We start from the raw sequence: 20,852 nt of genomic DNA on the forward strand, positions 1-20,852 counted from the left end.
AACTACAATTACATCAGAAACAGCTGAATCAGACCCTTCTACAACCTCCTGGCACGTACGGGCATTATGGCCAGGCTTGCCGCACACACCACAGCACCGAACCTTTGTACGAGCCCCCCCTGCACCACCACTATCCGGCTCCTTTTCTTGCGCTATCTCCCCAACCACGGCCTTCTAGTCCAGTAGATCCTTTGCATCTTGTACTGCAAGCGATCCTCCAAGCTGTACGCGTGTTCTTTTGGCTCTCCGGCGCTTGCTGAGTGCCTCGTTGGCCTTGCGGAGTAAAGAGACCTCGGCGCAAAGAAGAGCCATCTGGTGCATTACAGCCATTATACCCTTGGCCAACTGGTCCACAGCAGCCAACATCGAGGTTAGGGAGTTATTTTGATGGTTGGCAATACAAGTCTTGATAAGTATAGACTGTGCATTAGCTTCCCGGGAGTTATATGGTATCTGGAAGACCTAAGACTATGCAGTGCTAGGCTGTAAGGTTAGGGGTATTAGTATACGAAGCTTGATATCCAGCTTAGAAAGTACCCTCTCTAGATTGTACGGCATAAGGCCAGCACCTATAAAGCTACCCTATATATTCTTCTCTGTTATAGAGGCGAAGAAGGCCTTGCGGAAGGCGTAGAGGAACTCGAGCTTGCTTATGTAGTTGATATACATATGTATCAAGTCCTCGACCTGGCGACCGTACGCCTGCTTTAGCGGCCTAAAGCAGCCAATATCGAGTGGCTGGAGGAGGTGGGAGGAATGCGGAGGCATATAGAGTATGATGATGTAATGCTCCTGGCAATAGAGCTCGAATTCGGTCGAATAGTGGCTCTTATAGCCGTCGATGATCAATAACCGATATTTGCCCTTTATATAGGGTGCTATATGGAAGTTAAAGTGCTTGATCCAATCGAGGCCTACGGCATTGGTGGTCCAGCCGTTCTCGGTGGTCGCGATACGCCAGTCGGCCGGGAGGTTGTACTCTTAATACCAGTTGGCGAGATGGTATTGCGCGGCCAAGATAATAAAGGGTGGGATAGCCCAGCCGAGGGCATTGACTCCCTGGATTACCGTAGCCCACTTGCGGTTACCAGGCTGGGCTAGCTTTGCCTTGCTACGGCTATCAGAGGTCGTAACTACTATGCCTGGGAAGATGATACCCATTATAAACCCAGTCTCGTCGAAGTTATAGATATCGTCATCCACAATGCCATACTTGGCCTTAACATTCTGTACGAGCGCGAACCACTCGCCAATAACCTCTGGGTCCTTGCACTTGGCTCTCTGGTAGTCGTATCGACGTGACCAACGCGTACGGAGAGCGGGCTGGCGTTTAACGAAGTTATAAGCCCAGAGCTTGCCAACAGGGGGCGTATTACGTACGCATAGCACTTGGTTGGCCATATCTTCTATACCACGTAGCCTTGGTGGAAAAGCTCGCTCAGATAGCTCAGTTATATACTAGACTATAGCCTTCTCTTCTAGATCGGTAAGCTTCTGTGAGTTGGCTGGAAGATCGCGTCGTATAGGCCGGCCGGTACGTCGGTAGCCGAGGGTTGAAACTGGCACGTTATAGAGCTTGGCCGCGGCTCGGAGGCTTAGTTTCGTATCATTTTCAAGAGCTTTGAGGGCCAAGGTTACCCTAGCTTCCTTTGAAGTGGAAGACATCTTTGGTTGTAGGAAAAACGCGTTGTTGGAGGTGGATGAAGAAGGACGTGTCGTGCCAAGAACTTAGTGTCCCGCTCGCTTATATGTCCCGCTCGCTTATATGTCCCGCTCGCTTATATGTCCCGCTCGCTTATAAGATACGTTATTGGATTTCTATCCTGCTGCGCTAGACCACGAATACTACCTTTGGCAACCTTGTTCACTGAGTTGGTGTGTCTCTGAGCTATTAAAGTCTTCTTGAATGATACGCCTCGTAAAAGACTAGCCGCAGTCCCCATGGCCGACCAAGGTATTGTGGGATCTTCGTCAGCAGACAACGCTATTAGGAATGCGAGCTTCGTTCAGCTAAAAGGGGTAACACAAGGTTACACTCTGGGCATGCGAGTGATCCGTCTTCCTATGCGGACCACCCAATGCCTTCCGTCAATGAGTCAACAACAGAAATATTAGGTACCTTGCACATGCAGGACTCGCTTCAAAAATCACCGAAAGCGGAGCGTTCAATCGGGTAAGCAGAGCACGCGGACTCCGGCCGGCGTCGGCTGAAGACGGGTTTCCTTCGGACTTCCGCCGCGAACTCGCCAGGTATAAAGCCAAGGAGCCGAACCTAAACCACCCCATCACCTAATTTTCCCATGTCTCAACGGAGTTTACTCTACTCGTCTCAAACGCAAAATCCTCGTCTCATCTGCCTATCCGAACCCAGTAAATCTCCCTCATCCACCCCCATCACTATACTCCCCTTTGAAGTTCAAACCCCCCCCCTCCCCCCCACGATGACGACCCCAACCCTCCCAACCCTGGCGGCCCGCGCAAAGGCCTTCAAAGCCCTCCACGTGCCCGGCACACCCCTGGTGCTCGCCAACGTGCACGACGCCACTTCGGCACGAATCGTCGCCTCGCTCCCGCAATGCCGCGCCCTCGCCTCGGCGAGCTACGCGCTCGCCAAGACGATCGGCATCGAAGACGAGCAGCTGACGCTGGACCAGAACCTGCGTCTGCTGGCGCCCATCGCGGCCGTGGCGCACGAGTTTGGCTTGCCCTTTACTGTGGACATCCAGGACGGGTATGGTGATCGGCTGGCTGAGACTGTTCGGAGGGTTATTGTCGAGTTGGGGGCTGTGGGTGTGAATTTGGAGGATTCGCATCATGAGGATGGGCGGATGGTGGGCGAGGAGGAGGCGGTTGAGCGGGTGAAGAGGGCCTTGGAGGTCGCGAGGGAAGTTGGCGTGCCGGATTTTGTGGTTAATGCGAGGTCGGATAGCTTTTTGGTGGGTGGTGAGTTGGATGAGTCGATTCGGAGGGGGAAGAGGTACCTTGAGGCTGGGGCGACGACGGTGTTTGTGTTCTGGCCGTTGGACAAGGATGTGCGGGAGGAGGATCTGAAGCGTGTGGTGGATGCGTTGGAGGGGAGGGTGAATCTCAACCCGAGGAAAGCGTCGCAGGTGCAGAGCAAGGCGCTGACTAGTGCGGATCTCGCCAGACTGGGTGCAGCGCGGGTCAGTGTTGGGCCGCTGCTGTATCGCGTTGCTGCGCAGGCGCTGACGGCCGCGGCGAACGAGGTGTTTGGTGTTTGATAACTTGGTGGATTTCAGCTAGCAGGGTGAAGGGTTTGAAAAAAAGAGCTCGGTGACTTGATGAAATGGTTGCCTTCAAGTGAAAATTGATGTGTTTAACCTCCAAGGTCAAAGATTCTTTAGCCACAGGGAGGAAAATGCCCAATCCCATAAAGAGAGCAAGGTGCCCTATGCCCGAACTACCACTAACATCATAGTATGGTCATAGATAGCATGGCAAAGCTTGTTACGGGGGGTAGTGGCAACATATACTGCCTAGATGAGGATAGGGTTCATGTAAGCACTCAATTGCTTCAACATTGTCCCTTAGTAGATGTCTGCTAAGTCCTAACCTCTGATGCACCAGGTAATGCCCGGACGGTATTCAAGAACCACATATGCGATGCCGAAGCCAACGCCGAGTGCGCATTCTTCAGATTGTCTGGTTGAGGGTGGTTTGCTATGTAAGTACGGAGTAGTTGGACTCGGGATGTTCTCATTCTTCTGTCCTCTCCCTGCATTGCTTCGCTTTTGGAAATAATCTTACTAAGTTCGGCCGATAGTCCCTACCTTGAAGCGCGGAATGAATACGAACGTGATACTATAAGAAACAAACTGAAAAATAAAATAAAAAAGGGCATCTATGCCGCGATATTGTGACGCGAAAAAAAGGGGAGAAAAATTCAGGGCCGAGCCAGGGCTTGAACCTGGGACCACTTGCAAGTTTGGCAACCCAAAGCAAGTATGCTACCACTACACCACACGGCCTTCGATGACTGAGCACGCTCCTCATTGCACCTGATAAGGTGCCACACCAAACTGCAAGCAGCCCAACAAAGCAAATCTCGATCAAAACTCATCCCCTCCCCCTCAGCACGGCTTCAACGCCGTCCCATTCCTCAACTCAGCCAACATATCATCGCTCGCTTTCTGCGAAATCATAAACGTCGCTACGGCCGGAAACACACCCGGGATCCGCGCAAACGCGCTCGCATCGACCACGCGCAGCCCAGCAACACCCCTAACCCGGAACTTGGAATCAAGCACCGCCATGGGATCGCCGTCGCCCCCAATCTTGTTGCTCGATGTCGGGTGATGCCCAAAAGTCTGCTTGTAAATCCACTCCTCATCCTCCCTGCCACAATACCCCTCGGCATCCACCCCGCTCACACACGGCGGCTCGACGGTGGTGATGCCCACGCGCGCATACACCCGCCGGATCCACGCGACCGTGTCCTTCATCGCCTGCAAATCATACTCCTCTCCGGCCGCATAATGGTTGAAGTTGATCTCGGGCGTCTCCGTCGGATCCGCCGACCGGATCCTCACCCATCCTTTATCATTCCTGCTCCGCCCTTTCACCATACTCACGCCATAAACAGGCTGCCGCGGCTCAGCGGGCACTCGCACCGGATTATCGGGCCAGAACCCCCGGAACAGGAAGCCCTGCCCGCCCATGAGGAACATATCCCTCTCCCTCTCCTCCCCGCCTCCTCCTCCTCGCGCAGCGGTGCTCTTGGTGGTGTACATGGCCACGCCGGCCATGCCGCTCCCGCCCTGGCCCGTCCCGACGATGGGCATCTCCTGGTTGTCCATCAGGCCGCGGCCCACGCCGGGCAGGTCCTTTATGACAGAAATGTTGAGTTTAGACAGCTCGGTTGCGTTGCCGATCCCCGAGAGTTGCAGCAGCTGCGGCGAGTTGAAGGCGCCTCCCGAGAGGATGACCTCGCGCCGGGCCAGCGCGGTCAGTTTGCGTGGTGGGTTGGTGGTGGCGCGGCTGCGCGAGTCGCCTTTGTAGAGGGATTTGCCGAAGAGGAATTCCACGCCTGTGGCGCGCGGGGTGCTGCCGCCGGAGGAACATTTGGAGGAGGAGGAGGAGGAGCCAGGAGTAGAAATGTCGAACAGGACTTTGGTCGCCAGCGAGGTCAGCGAGACGGTCAGATTGGCGGCTGTTGTTCCCGCGCGCACGGCGTCCTGGATGTAGTCGCGCGCCGAGTAGCGGTTGCCGTTGGCGTACTGGTGGTTGACCAGCCCGTAGATGCTGGAGGTGCGGTCGCGCGACGGGGAGATCTCGTTGGGGTCGCGGATCAGCAGGTTGGCCATGGACATGCCGGCCCCGCCACCGCCGCCGGTGGTCAGGTTCCAATCCTGCGCGTACGCGGCCATGACCTTGTTGCCCTGCAGCGGCCCCTGCTGCTTCGACTGCGTCATGGCGCCCATCTGCGTCTGGAAGAAGCCGTCGAAGCCGTGGTTGGCCGTTCCGCGGGTCAGGTAGTTGTTCTTCTCGATCTTGGTGAAGATCTTGTGCATGTTCTCGGCCCGCCAGCTGTCGTCGCCCGTGACGGCGGCGTGGTAGTCCCAGTCGCTGTCGCTCGGCAGCCAGCAGACCATGGCGTTGATCATTGACGAGCCTCCGAGGGTGGCGCCGCGCGGGTAGTAGACGCCCAGGAGTTTGGATCCGGCAGGCGCGCCGCTCTGGCCAACCCAGTATTTGCCGTCGGGGGTTAGCCAGGTCAGATGGCTGTACTGGTTGTCGCGGGGGTCGCCCTCCGGGTAGTGCTTGACGTAGAAATCCCATGTTACGGTGGGCGTGTACCGCCCGAAGCCCTGGCCCGGGTTGTCATCGCCCGCTTCGAGGATCAGCACTGAGTAGCCTGCCTTGGCGAGGTTGACGGCCAGCACGGCGCCGCCCGGCCCGCTTCCCACCACAATGTAGTCGTACACGGCGCCATCCTTGGGTGCGGTCTGCGCCGTGGCAAAATGACTTTGGGTTAGGAGGGCGAGAGACAGGAGCGTGCCCAGAGCACCGCTTTGCCCGGCCTTGGGGAAGAATCTCATGCTGGCGAGATATGCGGTGTTCACAAGAGTTGCAGCACAAAGGAGAGATGGAGATGCGAGGGACGGATGGTCTTTTGAACTAGACCGGTTAACCCCCTCCGTCAGGCTAAACTCTAAGAACCTAGTATCATGATAAACGCGGATGATAAAGTAGACCAGCTCGGTTTAGACCATCCTTAGACGACCTTTACTCCACGACCGTTACGCAAGTCCCACCAAGACCGGAGGCAGACACCGGATCTCATCCGAAAGGGGTGGGAGGTAATCAACCTAAGCGGAGCCTAACGCTGGCTCGGAGAGTTGCCGAAGAAGAAGGCAACAGAGCTGCCGGGATGCCAAGCCGCCCTTTCTGCTGGCCCCTTTAACGAGAAGAGGTAGTAGTACTGGAAGCCTGCATGTTCTTTTGCCCATTAAGCAGATAGCAAGGTACGATACGACCTACCTAATTACTAAGCTCTGAAGTATATACACAGTAGGGGTGTAATGGTTGACTAGGGCACGTATGGCCCCTGCTACCCGACCTTCCGCTTCTGACATGATCATCCTGATGAGAACAGAACGTACGGAGCTTGACAAAGCATCACCAATCCAGCATCACATGGTACTGTTCAGTGATACCACGCTACACGCATACAATTACCCGCTGTGGGCACTTATAACCTTATTCAACCGCTGGGGGAGAAGATGAGAAGGTTGCATTTGGTCTGGGTCGGCCGTCCGCCTGCGGGCACCGGGCACCAATCCAAATCTGGGAGTTGATAGGAGGAGAATAGCCGGGGTTTGTAATTCAAAGAACATTGTTAATAACCCTGCCATTATGAGGTCTGCTTTGGACGCGACACCATGGGTTTATGAGGGGATAATACAGGTGCCAAGAAGCCAAGAACCACAGGCACGATGGAAGTTGCGGAATAGGGTGTGATGGCAGTTCAGATGGACCCGACACTAGTGAAGGTCCTCCGGTGGTGACAGTTCGGTTGGATCGGCAGTTGCTTTGGCGCCAGTCTGCCTGTCCTTGCATATCCGGTTTAGATGAACTAGAGGAGAGGAGAAGACGCTGTCCAATCCTGCATACCGGATCAGACATGAGCAAAGGACGAACGTGGACACTGAGGGTAGTGGTCATGGCGATTGAACGTATCGGTCACAACCAGCAAAGAACCACCGCACAAAGGCCCAACCACTCTACAAACACCATATCATGCGCTACCAATAGAGGAACAAGCCACTCATCGGAAATCGTAGAATTAGTAAATGACTGAACTGGTATGGTAGCCTCTCGCCATGTCAATCTATGAAGAGATCAACGCTACGTGATTAAGATCCAGGCACCCGAGCCCTTGATACCTATCGCCTGCTATGCCGCCGAAAATGACCAAAAAAAGCGAGAATAAACGAAAAACCCCGGCTTGACTTAGCAACCTGAAACCACCGCCGCCCATTTGACAGAAAGGAAACCAAAGAAAGGCAAAAAGGCAAGACCCCAGTAACTCCGAGCCCCTCGGTTCGTCACTCATCATCATCACCACCACCATCACCCTGCCCCTCTCCCTCATCATTAGGGTCAAAGTCATGAAACGACGCCTCCCCATCCAACCCCGCAATATACTGCTTCACGAACCGGCCATCGGGCATCAGCCCCGCATACATGAGCGGCGTGATGAGCAACGGCACGCCCTCGCTTCCCCCTTTTCCCCCTCCCCCTCCCCCTCCCCCTCCTTTCCCATTATTCGCCCCACCACCAGCAGTCATCTGCGCCTTGATAAACGCCAGCTGCGCCCCAGCCATCTGCCACACAAACTTGGACGCGCGCTTGTGCAACATCTTGAAGGCGGTGCTCGCGCGGAGCAGCGCCCAGAAGCCGGTGCCGGCCGCCGCGCCGGGGAGGTACGACTGCTCCAGCAAGGCGGCGGACTTAGCGTCGAGCCTGTTGGAGCCGGCGCGGCCGACGGCGCGGGGCTCGATGGCGCACCACTTCTCGTAGAGCTGTCGGACTTTCTCCGGGTAGGTCGGCTCGGCCTTGCCGGTCTTGGCCATGGCCTTCGTCCAGTCCTGCTGTACTTGCCCTATGGCGGTTTGTAGGGAGTCTAGGACGGCGCGGAAGGAGCGGGATTGACCGGTGAGTTTCTTGAATTCTTCGTAGTAGATGACCAGGTCGGGGTCCCAGTAGTGCGCTGCGTCCTCGTCGTTGTTGGGTTGGGAGGAGAAAGAGGTGGTGGTGGTGGTGGCGGAAAGGGAGATAGATGAAGCCTGGCTGCTGGCTTTCATCACCAGATGAAGAGACTCTAGTTGGTCGTCAATCGTGGGCTTTGCGACGGTAAACTTTAGATGGTCAATGATGTGTTGGGGCTGACCACGCCCGTCCCAGTACTCGCACTTGTATGCTGGCTCGTCGAACCACATCTGCCCGCCGAACTGCTCGCGCCGCATCTGCTCCCAGTTGGCGGCGTTGAAGATGATGCCCTGCTTGGACGCGTCGACCAGCTTCCCCACGAGACTGCTGAGAAGCAGGGCGGCGTCGTCGTTGACGTTGTTGCGGTGGTAACAGAGCCGCTCCTTGTAGTTGGTGCAGATGCCCAGGAAGTCGCGCTGCATGGCGAACTGGAAGCTCTTATTGACCATGTCGTACACAGCAGCGTGGCGACCCTGATGGCCGGTCTGCCCGGTGTGGTGGACCAGGTCCCCAAACGTCGTCTTGTCCTTGCCGAGGTATAGATCGAGGACCGCATCGGGCGCCGGCGGCACGTCGGTATTGACGAAGTTCTCGACAATGCTCGGATCCCAACACACCCAGGCCTTGTCTCCGTCGTAGTCACCTCCAGACAGCTTGTCCGCAAGCGGAACATCGCCCTTGGCCGAGAAGACAATCACGTCCTTGAGGGCATGCAGCTCCGACTTGAACACGGCCCTGACCTTCTGCACGTCGCTGGGGAAGTGCGCGGGCGAGCGGGCGACCAGAACGTCGCAGTCCGCCAGCAGCGTGAATGACTCCCCGGTCGCCATGTCTCGGAAGTTGGACGAGAAGCCGAGATGCACCTCGCCCTCCTCCAACACGTCCCAGAAGTCGACCACCATGAGAATGTAGGCCGACCGGCCGACTTTGATGTTCAGCTTGGTGCGGAGGGTCTCGCACCGCTGCAGCTGCAGCTTCCAGGCCAGGTCCTGCACGTACTTCTGTCTCCTGTCGAACCCGCTGTTCAATAGAAAGCTAAGGATCTCTTCCTGACTTTCCGGCAAGCCGCCTAGGAAGGGCACTTGGCCATGGCTCACGCGCGGACCCCGGTTATTGGAGTTCTCGTTGACCCACTGCCGGAACAAGAGGGGCTGCATCAAAGCCGTTTTCTGGCTTTCGAACTGCTGTTCCAGATCGTTCATCAGGCGATCAGCGATCGCCTGCCTCATCTGTTTCTTGTCCCGCGCCCTATCTTCCAGAACGGGTAGGAACTGGAGATTGAGGCCCGCCGGCACGAGTTGCTTGGAGTATTCACGGACATCAAGCGTCCGGTGGAAGGGGTCGGCGTAGTCGCACTTCCACTTCCGCTGGGATGGGTACGTCTCTATCCAGTCCTCGTCACCCGTGTCGGCTACGTCCATCAACCACATCCCCTTCGCAGAGCCCATGCGGCCCTGGATGGCGGATGGGATGTCGATCAGGCCGAGCGCATCTCGGATCTTCCTCGCGACACTGCGGGACATGCGCCCGATACCGTCGTTCATCTCCTTCCCGATGGGCGAGAGGATGTCTTTGTCATGGTGGCGGATCTGATGCGGCTCAAACGTCACGGTCGGGGTGGTCTTGCTCAAGCCCAGCTGGATGCGCGAGAAGAGCTTGAGGTGAGGCTGGGCCTCGTTCCGCTCCAACTGCAGCAGCCAGTCGAGCATCTCGCTCACCCGGATCTCGGTCCGCCGCTGGGATGCGGTCTCCAGCGGCAACTCGGATCCCCGTCGCAGGGGCGCACGTCGGAAGTTGTGCCCGCTCTCGGCGAAGAAGTGCACCCTCTCCATGCAGACGGGTTTGGCGTCTGGTCCAAGGCGGACATCCTTTGCTGGTTTCCTGTACCCTGCGTCCTTGGTGTAGTATGCCTGCCACTGCCGTCCAACCAGGGAATGCCGTGTCTGGCTCAGCCATCGGATAACTTGGTCCACTCCCTCGTCCTTCACAGCCTTCACAACGGCAGCTGCGGTCGGCGACGAGACGAGGATTTCGAGGAAGCGATCCGCGCCAAATCGCCTGGTCAGCCTGCAGCTGTCTTCCAGGTGCAGTGGCTGCATGTTCAGCAAGAACAGGGGGCCTGTTTTATTCTCGTTAAATTGCAGTGTGGCAGCCAGGACTACCGCTCGTCCCCGGCACTCAAAGCTCCCGGTCAAGGCTGCTGCGAAGGCCTCGGCGGAGGGCCGCTCGGGGAACGACTTGCCCCGAAAGACGTCGAGCTGGCTCAGGGACCGCCAGATGCTAGATATGTCTGAAGTCGCCCACTGCGCGTTGTACTGTAACAGGTTATCCTCAAGATCAACATTGCAATGGAGGCAGACGCGGGTGATCTCCCAGGCGACGGCAAGAGGCGCATCATGGAGCCACCGCGGGAACTTGGCTGCACAGATGTCAGAGAAAGAACCCATGCATCACTAAAGTCCGGACGCTGGCCAGGGTTTCATTCACTCACGCCAGATATTCTGCAGTCTCGCTTGAAGTTCAGTGTTGATCGGGGGGCTGCTGATATCACTGGTCCGGTCAAAGACCAGTCGCTCCAGCGACTTGTCCACTGTAGCATCGGAAGACGGCGATGCACGGGACTGCCGAGCAGGCTGAGGAAAGGCAGGCGGATTCAAAACAACAGAGCCCCGAGCCGTGGTGAATGACCCAGACGAGGGGGAAGTGGGCAGCGCTGGCCTGGGAACTACTATGTTCGACGAGCGACTCTGCTGCCCCATTCCCCCTCCATTAGTCGTGATTGAATTCGACTGCTGCCCATTACGCGTACTAAAGAGGTTTGAACCCCTGCTGCTACCGGGCGTATCCGTAGAACTGCGACTCACAGCATCTTGCTGGCGTCGCTCTGGCGACAAACCCACTGGCGGATGGCCAAGTCGGCGCCGAGAGGGGACATTGTCAAGCGCCGATGTCAAAACAGTTGGGGAGGGAGACGGGTCGCGGGCGTGTATGTAGTGTCTGCTCCTCATCCGCTTGAAGTCTTGGTCGGAGTCGCCGCCGAACGACCGCTTTGATGCGGTAGATGCCGGAGAGTCCGGGAGCGTACTGCTTGAGTCGCTCTCATACGCGACCCGGGGATTTGTGGCAGGGCCGCCGCCGGGTCGCGGAAGCAACAGCGCTGGCACCGACGTTGCTTGCGGCCTGAAGCTGTCGATAACCTCGATCAGAATACTCTGCAGACTCCACTGCTGCCCCGGAGTCCGCGCCTTGGGAGGCACTCTCGACGACGGCAGCGTGTTGGGATCCGCACGAGGCTTGGGCACCCAGCGGAGACTGGCAGCTTTTGCCTCGTTGAAGAAGCTCTCGAGCGCCAATTGCAGGCTGTCGTCGCGTTGGTGATAGAGAAAGTGTATGCCACGCCAAATCCGATACCATCGTGCATACTCCTCGTTCTGCTCAGCGAGTTCCTTTCGCCGAGCAGGCGAAAAGCTGAGGTCGGGTACTTCAATGCCAAGCCCGTAGTCATCGTTTAGCTTGCGGATCACGCTTTCAACCTCGACATCGCTGTTGCGCTTCGCCGGCGTGGACGGCAACGCCGCGACTGGGAACCCCATTGGCTTTCTTCTCAGGAGACGAGATTGACTCGGTTCCTTTGGCGAAGTTAATATGTGAGGGCAGGTTCAATTGCCTGCTGGCCATGAACTAATGATAGTCGGTTGATGGAGAAGTATGGTACCGACAGAGCAATGATGTTTTTATAGTTCAATTCGGGAACCCTGCCAAGCCACGGGCGGTTGCAGCGGTTCGCAGCGGGAGCTAAAGTTTAGTTGTGCTCCATTCACCGCGTGCGAAACCTGCAACTTTCGCATCGTCGGCGGCAGGCCTCACCACCTGCAGCCAATGTTGGCCTCGCTGCAGGCCAACAGGCCAATCAGAATGGAGGATAACTATCACCGGTTCAGGAGCTGAAAGAACCTTGGTATGCCACAAAGCAAGCTTGGAGATACCCTCGCCTTGGTGTTGAGGTAGTACGGCCGCACACACCCATTGTTTTGGCTTGGATGCGCGGACTCATCCCATCCATCCAGCAGTTGCATGATCTGTCAGCTTCCAATCACTCACTCTAAAGGCGATGGCCATTCTAGGTCACACGAATCGGAGTTCATGTCCGATCTCGTCGCCGCGGTGAGTAAGGGCACATGTGGGCACTGTGGTCTTCCCGCAAACTGGACCGCAAGATTCGGGTTCTCGACTGATATCCTCGATGACATCATTGGCAGGAGCCATTCCAAAGAGTTGAAAAGCTGTGTCTTCGCCGACGGACGCCAATGTTGATTGACGAGCAAAGGGGCAATGCTTCATATCCTTGAGAAGCAGGTTGCGGATGCTGATTAAGGCCCACGGGCACGCACGGGCGGGGGAGCTAGCCATTTATCGTGGGGCCGCCCCAACCCTAAAATCCTTGAACTGCCGCAAATCCCGAATTTCTCCACACCCATTCTCACCCGATCCGAGATGTGCTCGGCTTCTTCTCACCTCGATAACGACGTCTCGGATTTGCATCGGTATTCATCTCCCGGCCTTCCTCCTGCGGCAAAGTCTCGCCACGACAACGAGCAGAGGCCAGCGCAATCATTCGACATCTCAATCGTAGAACAATCCTCCTGCGCGTGCCCCGCGGCCCCCACTTCTCCAACGGGGGCTGCGCTTCGGCCCTCGTTCGGGTTCCCATTCCGGCAGCCCTCAACGGCCCTACCCATCCACCTCCCCGTTCCCTTATCGGGGCCACAAGCCCTCGCACCAATGTCAGAAACACAAGAAAGTCCCAGCCTCGAGGATCTCACGCCCGAGGAGGCCAACCGCATCATCCACTCCCACCGCAAGGTGCGCTACGGTAAGCGGATCTTCTCTCCCGCTTCCAAGCTTCGAACTATCCCCCCCAGTACGGGGTCAAGTGCGCTTGAGTACAGCCCGAAGGAGGAATCATTGCGTTCCATTTTATCAAGCATCCCAGATCCAAACCTGGAAATGCAGATGGCTTGCTTACACGGTGTCTCATCTATGTGCTAGGCACCGCTTGTTGGCCATGCAGACAGAGGAAGGTCAAGTGCGACAACAAGAGCCCCTGTGAGAACTGCGTCAAGAGGGAACATCCTCAACTCTGCTCCTACAAACCGAACAGAACTGCCGCTGGAAAGAGCATCTCCAACACGTCGGAGCACTCAACGCCGGGGAAGAAGAGAGCACGATCACCAGATGAGCCAGGAGTCCGAAGTCAGAGCAACGAGGCCGCCATAAGCGCATACGGTGAGTGATCCGATCTGAACTCTGTTGCGTTTTATCTCTGCGGCTTCTTACCTGCCTCTCTCATCAGAGCCCGACAATACCGAGACCACGCGATATGTGGGTCAAAACAGCATACCGGCCCTGCTCAGAGAACAGACAGCCGCCAGCGAGGCCCAGCAGGGCAGCGGCATCCGCTCCGACATGCGCTCCCTACTCGGCCTGGACAACTCGGCGCCCTTCCCGCTGATGTCCTCACGCCATATGGATAGGCTGACTACGGACATTGCATCCGAGCTGCCATCCGACAGGGAGGTCATGAAGTATGCATCTGACCTTGGTCTGATTGTCTGGTTTGATTTCGGGGTTTGTCATACTCACCAATTGCCCCAGGCTCTTTCGAACCTACAAGGAGATACCCCAGCCGTTCTGGGGTTTTGTCATGGACATCGATGACCTCGAGTCCCGGCTTATGGTCTATCTTGAGGACCGCGCAAAGAACGCCAGGGCATCGACCAAGACGACCAAACCCGTCTCGGCATCCTGGCTGTCCATTCTCTTCGCCGTGCTCGCTGTCGGCTCGCAGTATCACGACGCGCCATTCCACGTCCGGACGAGGGACTCGCAGAAGTACATTCAGATCTCGTTCCATTTCCTGAGAGTAGGGAACTTCTTGCTGAGGTGTGTGATTTCTTGTGGATTTCTTGCGCCAGTTGCTAACTGCCCAGGCCCAATCTGGACTCCATACAAGCTCTGCTTATGACGAGCTTTGTGCTGCTCAACGACATGAAGGCTGAAGCTTCGTGGGCGTTGCTTGGGCTCACATGCAGGCTAGCCCAATCGCTCGGTCTTCACCGCGCACAGCCACTCGATGGCCGGCAAACGCCCGATGCCACGAAAAAGGAGACCGCGAGAAGGAAGTTATGGTATGTCAGGCTCCGGCAAGCCTGCTATGGCCTATGCTGACACCCATCGTGATAGGTGGACTTGTGTTTGGCATGATACGCTCACGTCCTTGTCATTCGACCGGTGAGTCCTAGAGCCGCCTAAGTGAGGTAATAGTTGGAAGCTGACCACATCTACCTTAGCTCCCCAATGACCAACATCCCATGCTGTCCCATACCACTTTCGCCAACCGCCAACACCGACGGTTGGGCATATCTGGAAGCCATGTACCACCTCTGCCAGATCATCTCGCAGAGACTGAACCCCGACGCCATTGCAAATGCCACCTACGCGCAGATTCTCGACAACTGCAAGGCCGTCGAGAACGTCCGCGACAAGTTGCTGGGCCAACTGCGCAGCAAGGAGGCGTGCAAGTCCGCCCTGGACCGGCTGCAGCATTTCGCGATACGGCTGCACACTTCCTTCATCGTATCGGTCTGCTGCCGGCCTGCGTTGATGCGACGCGACAGCAACCACCTCGATCCGCCGCAGAAGAGGACCCTTGCGGACAGATGCAAGCAAAACCTGACCGAGACAGTCCGAATGTTCCTCGCGATGCATCAGCTCTCCGTTATCCCAACCCGCTCTTGGGCTTTCACCTACCACGGGCTGTCGTCAGCAGTCCTTCTGGGAATCCTGGGCGAGACGAAAGCCGACCCAGAGGTCCGTCAGCTGCAAGGAGATCTCATCTCGGCGTTGTCAGCAACCGCGGCGAAGGAGCAGACCTCGCCTCAGCCTCATATCCGCAAGACGGATCTCGACATCGAGCTGTCCGGCCCGCTGTCTCGGGCGCTAGAGGCGCTCAAGAACATCTACGATCACGGATCGGTCGTTGCGCCCTCGGTCAAGCGGGAGGGCAGCATATCCGGCCCCGCCTCGGGCACACGCACGCCGCTGCACCCGATGCAGCCGGCCGGCTTCCTTCCAAGCGGCGCAACCGGCAGCCAGGACTCTCGAGCTGGCTCCATCCTGGATCCGCACCAGAACGCAGCGCTGGCCATGACGGAGCTGCAGCAGCAGGGCGGCGGGTCCGGGCCCGACTATTCAGCTGGGTATGTTGTCCAGAGTCCAGAGTCATCAAGCGTGGAGCGATATGTTAATTGATGCTCGAGCAGCATCCCATTCTCCCAGCTGCCGATTGGCTCTGGGGTTCCGCAGCAGCTTCCGGACATGGCTGGGTTCGACCCGGCCAGCTACATGTCGCCGATGGATCTGTACGATTCAATCTTCTGGGGTAAGAAAACTGTTAGACCGCCGCAATTTGTGACCGTGGCTGACCACGAACGTTCGTAGAGTCGCCTGATCCTTTCAACACCGGGTTGGATTCGATGAACTTTGACTTCCTCGCGCACCCTCCGCCGGGCCAGCCACCACAGCAGCAGTTTTATTTTTAATTACCGGTGGTGTATTTGGCTGCAGATGGGCTGATCTTTTCCTGTCTTGATATATATTACCCCACTCGGTGTTTGCCCTTGTATATGGGCATATTCATGGAACTGGTCTCGGATTTTATCTTCGCCATTTTCTCGGTGTGCAGTAAGCGTTTCGGCGGACCCAGGTGGAGAGAGTATCAAAGGCTCAGGGCCTTGAAAAAGTTCATTCGGATATGGTGCACATTCCATATTGTCTTTAGTTGGTTGCAGTACTCGCTCGGCCAGGGGCAACCCTTCCCCAATGTGAAGTTGTTGATGCAGAATTCAAAAAAGAAGGCACGACTACTAGCAGCAGGTATTAGCCAGCCAACTAGGCGTTCCCTTCCGAGATCGTCCCTTGCAATTCACATCACCACCTTGATTCCTGCATGAACAACAATTCAATATGAAGCTCCCCATTTCACTTCTTCCCTTCATAAACCGGAATTTATCATTATCAGCCCCCCAGTCCCCCAAACACGAAGTCATCGAATTCCCGGAGAATCTCGCCCTGAACGAATGTAAGCAGAAGTTGCTTTCTCATGCCGTCCATACCTGCAAGCGGTTTTCATTGTCTCTTTTTCATTGCCAAGTTGACCAGCACACAGCCCTCGACTCACTATCCTGGTTCCGCAAATACCACGACTACCAAGCCCATGTGGACTATCTGCACCGCCTCTCGGAGGAATACCCTCCTTTGACGCGACTGTTCAGTGCCGGCAAGTCCTTTGAAAAGAGGAACATCTCAGGCATCCACCTCTTCGGAAAGTCTGGACCAGGCAAGAAGCCCGCCATTGTCTTCCTCGGCACCATCCACGCGCGGGAGTGGATCACCGGCATGGTCACCGAGTACATCGCATACAGCCTGCTCCGGAACTACGACGTGGACAAGGATATCAAGTACGCGCTGAACAGTTTCGACTTCTACATTGTCCCCGTGGCCAATCCCGACGGTACACCACCCCGCTCCCGAGTCCCTATCCTCCTTGTCCTACTTGCGGCAAAGCCCCGGACTGACTTCTCCATTGGAATGATGGGCACATACACACACAGGCTTCGTGTACACTCAGAACAGAAACCGCATGTGGCGCAAGAACCGCCAGCCCGAGCCCGGCACGTCCTGCATCGGCCGTGACCTCAACCGCAACTGGGACGTGCACTGGGACAACAACAACAACAACAGGCACGACCGCAAGGCCGGCGGCGGCGCCTCGACATCGCCCTGCCACGGCACCTACCGCGGCACGAAGGCGTTCGACGCGCCCGAGACCATGGCGCTCGCCACCGAGCTGCAGACCATCAAGGAGCGGCAGGGCGTCCGGCTGTTTATTGACTGGCATTCGTTTGGACAGTTGGTTATGCATCGTATTACTTTTTCGTCCTTCCTTATTACCCCAGTTCCAACCCTTCGTACGAAACAGTAACTAATCATACACGATTCGGTTTTTGAAAAACCAAAACAGCATACGGATACCCCTGCACGAAACACCTCCCGCCCTTCTCCGCAACCTCCTGGCTCGCCGGCGAGCTCGCCGACGCCATGCGCAAAGTGCACGGCACGCAGTACCGGGCCGGTGCGGCGTGTGAGCTGCTGTATCCGACCTCCGGGGACAGCGCGGACTACGCGTTCGAGGTGCTCGGCGCCGAGTACGCGTATACCGTCGAGCTGCGGCCCGGGCTGGGCAACGGTGGCGTGCGGGAGGGAGGGTTCCGGCTGCCGGAGGACCAGATTCTGGGGACGGCTGAGGAGGCTTGGATGGGGGTTAGGCATGTTGTGCAGTTTATTCATCACTATTGAATACGGTACCTTTCCGTTATAAGTAGTAGAGAGGGAGGGGTAGGGGCCCTAGGGGATGCGAGTGGTTGTGGGAGGGAAGCTAGGGGCGGAAAAGGGGGGAGAGGTTACCTGAAGACTACCTACCTAGTTAAGGTACCTTACTTATTGGTGGGCACGGATTACAGAGTAGTCTCAGTCGGTATGTTATGTTTCTCGGAATCTCTCCTTGGTGCATGATTTAACTAAGGTAAGTACCCTGAGACCATGAGATGATGACCTTTTGGGAAAGGGACTTGAGGTGTGCAACACCTGAGTTGCTCCTTTGGGATTTATCATGGCGTGACTTGTTCACCACATACACATACATAGCTGACTCTTGTGAGGAGCAGCGGATATCTTTGATGGGTCGACTTTATCTACCTTCTACCTAGACAGCGGCAGGTTCCTTCAAGTCGACAGGATATTATACGGGTCAAGAACCCCAAACGACGAAGGCCATACCAAAAGATTTGAGCACTATATGCCCTCTCTATGGTCCCGTCTAGTTGTTGTTTTCCAAGAAATGACTCACAATGGTCTCCCTGATAAGGTTCAGCCCCGACTGCCCCCTGTACCCGATCCACTACGGCTGGTGTCCACACCAGCAAGTCTTCCGTAGTATAGTGGTCAGTATGTGAGCTTGTCATCGCCGGCGACGCTCGAGACCCGGGTTCAATTCCCGGCGGGAGAGACTTTTTGTTGCTGGGGGCTCATGGCTTGTTTGCGAAGGCTTGGATTCGATAGTGGATATGGCTACCACGGACCCTCTGCGCAGTATTGGTGCTATAACGGATAGTGGTGCTCATAATAGAATGCTTTCCCCTTGAACAGATAGTATTAATTACCCCTGAGCCCCTTTCAGGTTGAGCAAAATTTCGCTTCAAGTCTCGATATAAAAGGGAGAAAACTGATGCTAACACGGCTGCATTCGGCTTGCCGCGGAATACCCTTGACCCTCTCGGCAATCGGCGACTAGCGGGCTGGTCAGGTGGTGGAAACCCCCACTCAATGTGAAAGGTGCTTCAAGCGTTCCGGAGACCTTCCTCATTAGGAGTTCACCACGAGGATTTTACCGATCGCTACGACCAGTGTTCCACTCCAGAGATAGAGGCAGCGATTTACATAGCTGGTATCCTCCGAACATCTGAGCTCGAGCACGCATTCACGGGAGCAACTGAATTATTGACGGTTTGATCTTGCCCTGAGTGTACCTAGAGTGTACTGAGTACTCTCAAAATGGCTTCCCCGGAACTCTCGATGGACCTCCCGGTCATCGACCTGGACATCTTCCTCCACCAGGCGCGCGACTCGGCCGAGGTGCAGGCCGAGTGCGCCAAGGCGGCGTCGGCGCTCATCACGTACGGCGCGCTGGTGCTGCACGACTCGCGCGTGTCGGAGCAGGACAACGACACGTTCTTGGACCTGCTCGAGGACTACTTCGCGCAGCCCGAGGCCGACCTCAAGCGCGACGAGCGGCCCGAGCTGGCCTACCAGATCGGCGTGACGCTCGAGAACACCGAGAAGCCCAAGTGCGCCGTCGACGAGCCGTGCCTGCGCGTCATCGAGCGCCTGGCCCCCTCGGAGCGCCCGCTCGACATCTCGGCCCACCAGCCCGACCCCAAGTGCCGCTTCTTCTGGCGCATGGTCGAGCAGCCGCCGTACGAGACCCAGTTCCCGGGCCTGAATGCCGACAATATCACGCCCGATGCGCCGCATATCAAGCCGCGCTGGGGGCCGGTAATGAACCAGTGGGGGACGTCGATGAAGAATGCGTCAGTGATTAATCTTTTTGCTTGGATGATTGATTGATCCTGGTTTGGTTTAAAACGGGAAATCTAACCAGACGAACAGCGTGGAAGGGCTCACTCAGATGGCCGCCGTTGGCCTTGGGCTCCCGGCCGACACATTCAAAGACGCAGGCCGATACGGGTATGATTAATGCCAACCACCACCCCTCCTTCCCTTGCCTACAGTTCCATCTAGGTACGACTAACCCCCCCCTTCACAGCCCACACCTGCTAGCGCCCACGGCATCCGACCTCAACAAGTACGGCGCCAAGGACACCATCCTGGCCGGCTTCCACACCGACCTCAACTTCCTCACCATCCACGGCCGCTCGCGCTACCCGGGCCTGCACATCTGGGCGCGCAACACGGGCAAGCGCATCCCCGTCAAGATCCCGCGCGGCAACTACCTGCTGGTGCAGGCGGGCAAGCAGCTCGAGTACATCACGGGTGGGCTCATCAAGGCCGGGTACCACGAGGTCGTGGTCAACGACCGGACGGTTGCGGTGATGGCCGACCGGAGGAAAGAGTTCCCCGACCGGCCGCTCGTCCGCATCTCGTCGACCTTCTTCTGGCATCTGTCGTCCGACTATGACCTGGCGCCGATTCCGGCGCTGGCGGAGAAGGCGCGTGCGCTGAGGGCGGAGCAGTTTGATTTGGGGAGGGATGAGGGTGAGGAGGTGCAGTATCCGCCGGTGAAGGTTGGCGAGCAGGTTTCGAAGTGGGTGACCACGTTTTCTTTTGTCTACAGGTGAAATTTGGATCCATCGAAGCTGACATTGTGATTTGTACTAGTGAACTGAAACACATTGCGCTTATGGCAACTAGTTGAGGGGTTGGTGGGCAGCAGGGTGATGCTAATGGGATGGTGACGTTTGCCAGTTGAGGTTTTGTCTTAACTGTCATTGACGTATGAATAATGTGATGTGGTGCGATGTGATGTATGGAAGGCAATAGGAGAGGTGCTGTCTGCAGGGAGGATGGAATGCTGGAGACTGGCCGGACAACATCGAACGGTGTTTGCGGCTCAATATCTCTCTGATAAGGTGATGAGACCATCGGCATCGAACTCAATGTCAGACTCGGGTGTTTTGAGGCTTAATCCGGGTAGAATGGTCGGTCGAGCTGCGGAATGGCTATTGTGAGATACGCGAGACTTCCATATAGGCTAATGCTCCCCACCCCTGCAGCAACCAGCGAACTACGGCAGGTGCCCACACCTGTAAATCTTCCGTAGTATAGTGGTCAGTATGTGAGCTTGTCACCTAACACTGACATCGCTCGAGACCCGGGTTCAATTCCCGGCGGGAGAGATCTTTTTGGCATTTTTCGCATCTTCACTTTTTCCCACTCACACAAGTCTTATATTCCTTCTTCAGGTTCCTTCCTATCTGTGTCTC

The 20,852-nt window shown here is 56.5% G+C and overlaps 6 protein-coding genes and 3 non-coding genes across 9 annotated transcripts; 6 read left to right on the forward strand and 3 right to left on the reverse strand.

Moving 5' to 3' along the window:
* The first annotated feature begins 2,096 nt into the window (after window positions 1–2,096).
* B0T15DRAFT_543875 (phosphoenolpyruvate phosphomutase-domain-containing protein) lies at window positions 2,097–3,308 on the forward strand. Its single transcript, XM_062870024.1, has one exon. It carries the CDS (start codon window positions 2,301–2,303, stop codon window positions 3,240–3,242), a length of 942 nt encoding a protein of 313 aa, XP_062718539.1. The 5' UTR covers window positions 2,097–2,300; the 3' UTR covers window positions 3,243–3,308.
* A 599-nt stretch (window positions 3,309–3,907) lies between these two features.
* B0T15DRAFT_t205 lies at window positions 3,908–3,989 on the reverse strand. The gene has a single exon. It is a non-coding gene; the product is annotated as a tRNA-Pro (tRNA).
* Window positions 3,990–4,091: 102 nt separating this feature from the next.
* Window positions 4,092–6,213, reverse strand: B0T15DRAFT_505747 (uncharacterized protein; the record flags this gene model as incomplete). Its single annotated transcript, XM_062867538.1, has 1 exon — window positions 4,092–6,213. The coding sequence occupies exon 1, from the start codon at window positions 6,057–6,059 to the stop codon at window positions 4,092–4,094; it is 1,968 nt and encodes a 655-aa protein (XP_062718540.1). The 5' UTR covers window positions 6,060–6,213.
* A 1,355-nt stretch (window positions 6,214–7,568) lies between these two features.
* Window positions 7,569–11,825, reverse strand: B0T15DRAFT_404430 (RNA dependent RNA polymerase-domain-containing protein; the record flags this gene model as incomplete). Its single annotated transcript, XM_062865252.1, has 3 exons — window positions 7,569–7,756; window positions 7,799–10,651; window positions 10,724–11,825. The coding sequence occupies 3 exons, from the start codon at window positions 11,823–11,825 to the stop codon at window positions 7,569–7,571; spliced, it is 4,143 nt and encodes a 1,380-aa protein (XP_062718541.1).
* Window positions 11,826–12,612: 787 nt separating this feature from the next.
* B0T15DRAFT_543880 (fungal-specific transcription factor domain-containing protein) lies at window positions 12,613–15,970 on the forward strand. Its single transcript, XM_062870025.1, has 9 exons — window positions 12,613–13,105; window positions 13,282–13,518; window positions 13,586–13,817; window positions 13,888–14,175; window positions 14,223–14,420; window positions 14,476–14,523; window positions 14,583–15,491; window positions 15,555–15,673; window positions 15,733–15,970. The coding sequence occupies exons 1-9, from the start codon at window positions 12,727–12,729 to the stop codon at window positions 15,831–15,833; spliced, it is 2,511 nt and encodes an 836-aa protein (XP_062718542.1). The 5' UTR covers window positions 12,613–12,726; the 3' UTR covers window positions 15,834–15,970.
* On the forward strand, window positions 15,969–17,649 carry B0T15DRAFT_441357 (uncharacterized protein; the record flags this gene model as incomplete). Its single annotated transcript, XM_062865916.1, has 4 exons — window positions 15,969–16,372; window positions 16,460–16,804; window positions 16,905–17,216; window positions 17,315–17,649. Exons 1-4 carry the CDS (start codon window positions 16,258–16,260, stop codon window positions 17,647–17,649), a joined length of 1,107 nt encoding a protein of 368 aa, XP_062718543.1. The 5' UTR covers window positions 15,969–16,257.
* Window positions 17,650–18,276: 627 nt separating this feature from the next.
* Window positions 18,277–18,358, forward strand: B0T15DRAFT_t203. The gene has a single exon. It is a non-coding gene; the product is annotated as a tRNA-Asp (tRNA).
* Window positions 18,359–18,553: 195 nt separating this feature from the next.
* Window positions 18,554–20,738, forward strand: B0T15DRAFT_543885 (uncharacterized protein). The gene is made up of 4 exons (XM_062870026.1): window positions 18,554–19,439; window positions 19,519–19,596; window positions 19,676–20,173; window positions 20,248–20,738. Exons 1-4 carry the CDS (start codon window positions 18,904–18,906, stop codon window positions 20,282–20,284), a joined length of 1,149 nt encoding a protein of 382 aa, XP_062718544.1. The 5' UTR covers window positions 18,554–18,903; the 3' UTR covers window positions 20,285–20,738.
* Window positions 20,680–20,765, forward strand: B0T15DRAFT_t204. Its single transcript has one exon. It is a non-coding gene; the product is annotated as a tRNA-Asp (tRNA).
* Window positions 20,766–20,852: the final 87 nt, after the last annotated feature.

This window comes from Chaetomium strumarium (genome assembly GCF_033439665.1).
Source record: "Chaetomium strumarium strain CBS 333.67 chromosome Unknown B0T15scaffold_7, whole genome shotgun sequence".
Lineage (NCBI taxonomy): Eukaryota > Fungi > Ascomycota > Sordariomycetes > Sordariales > Chaetomiaceae > Chaetomium > Chaetomium strumarium.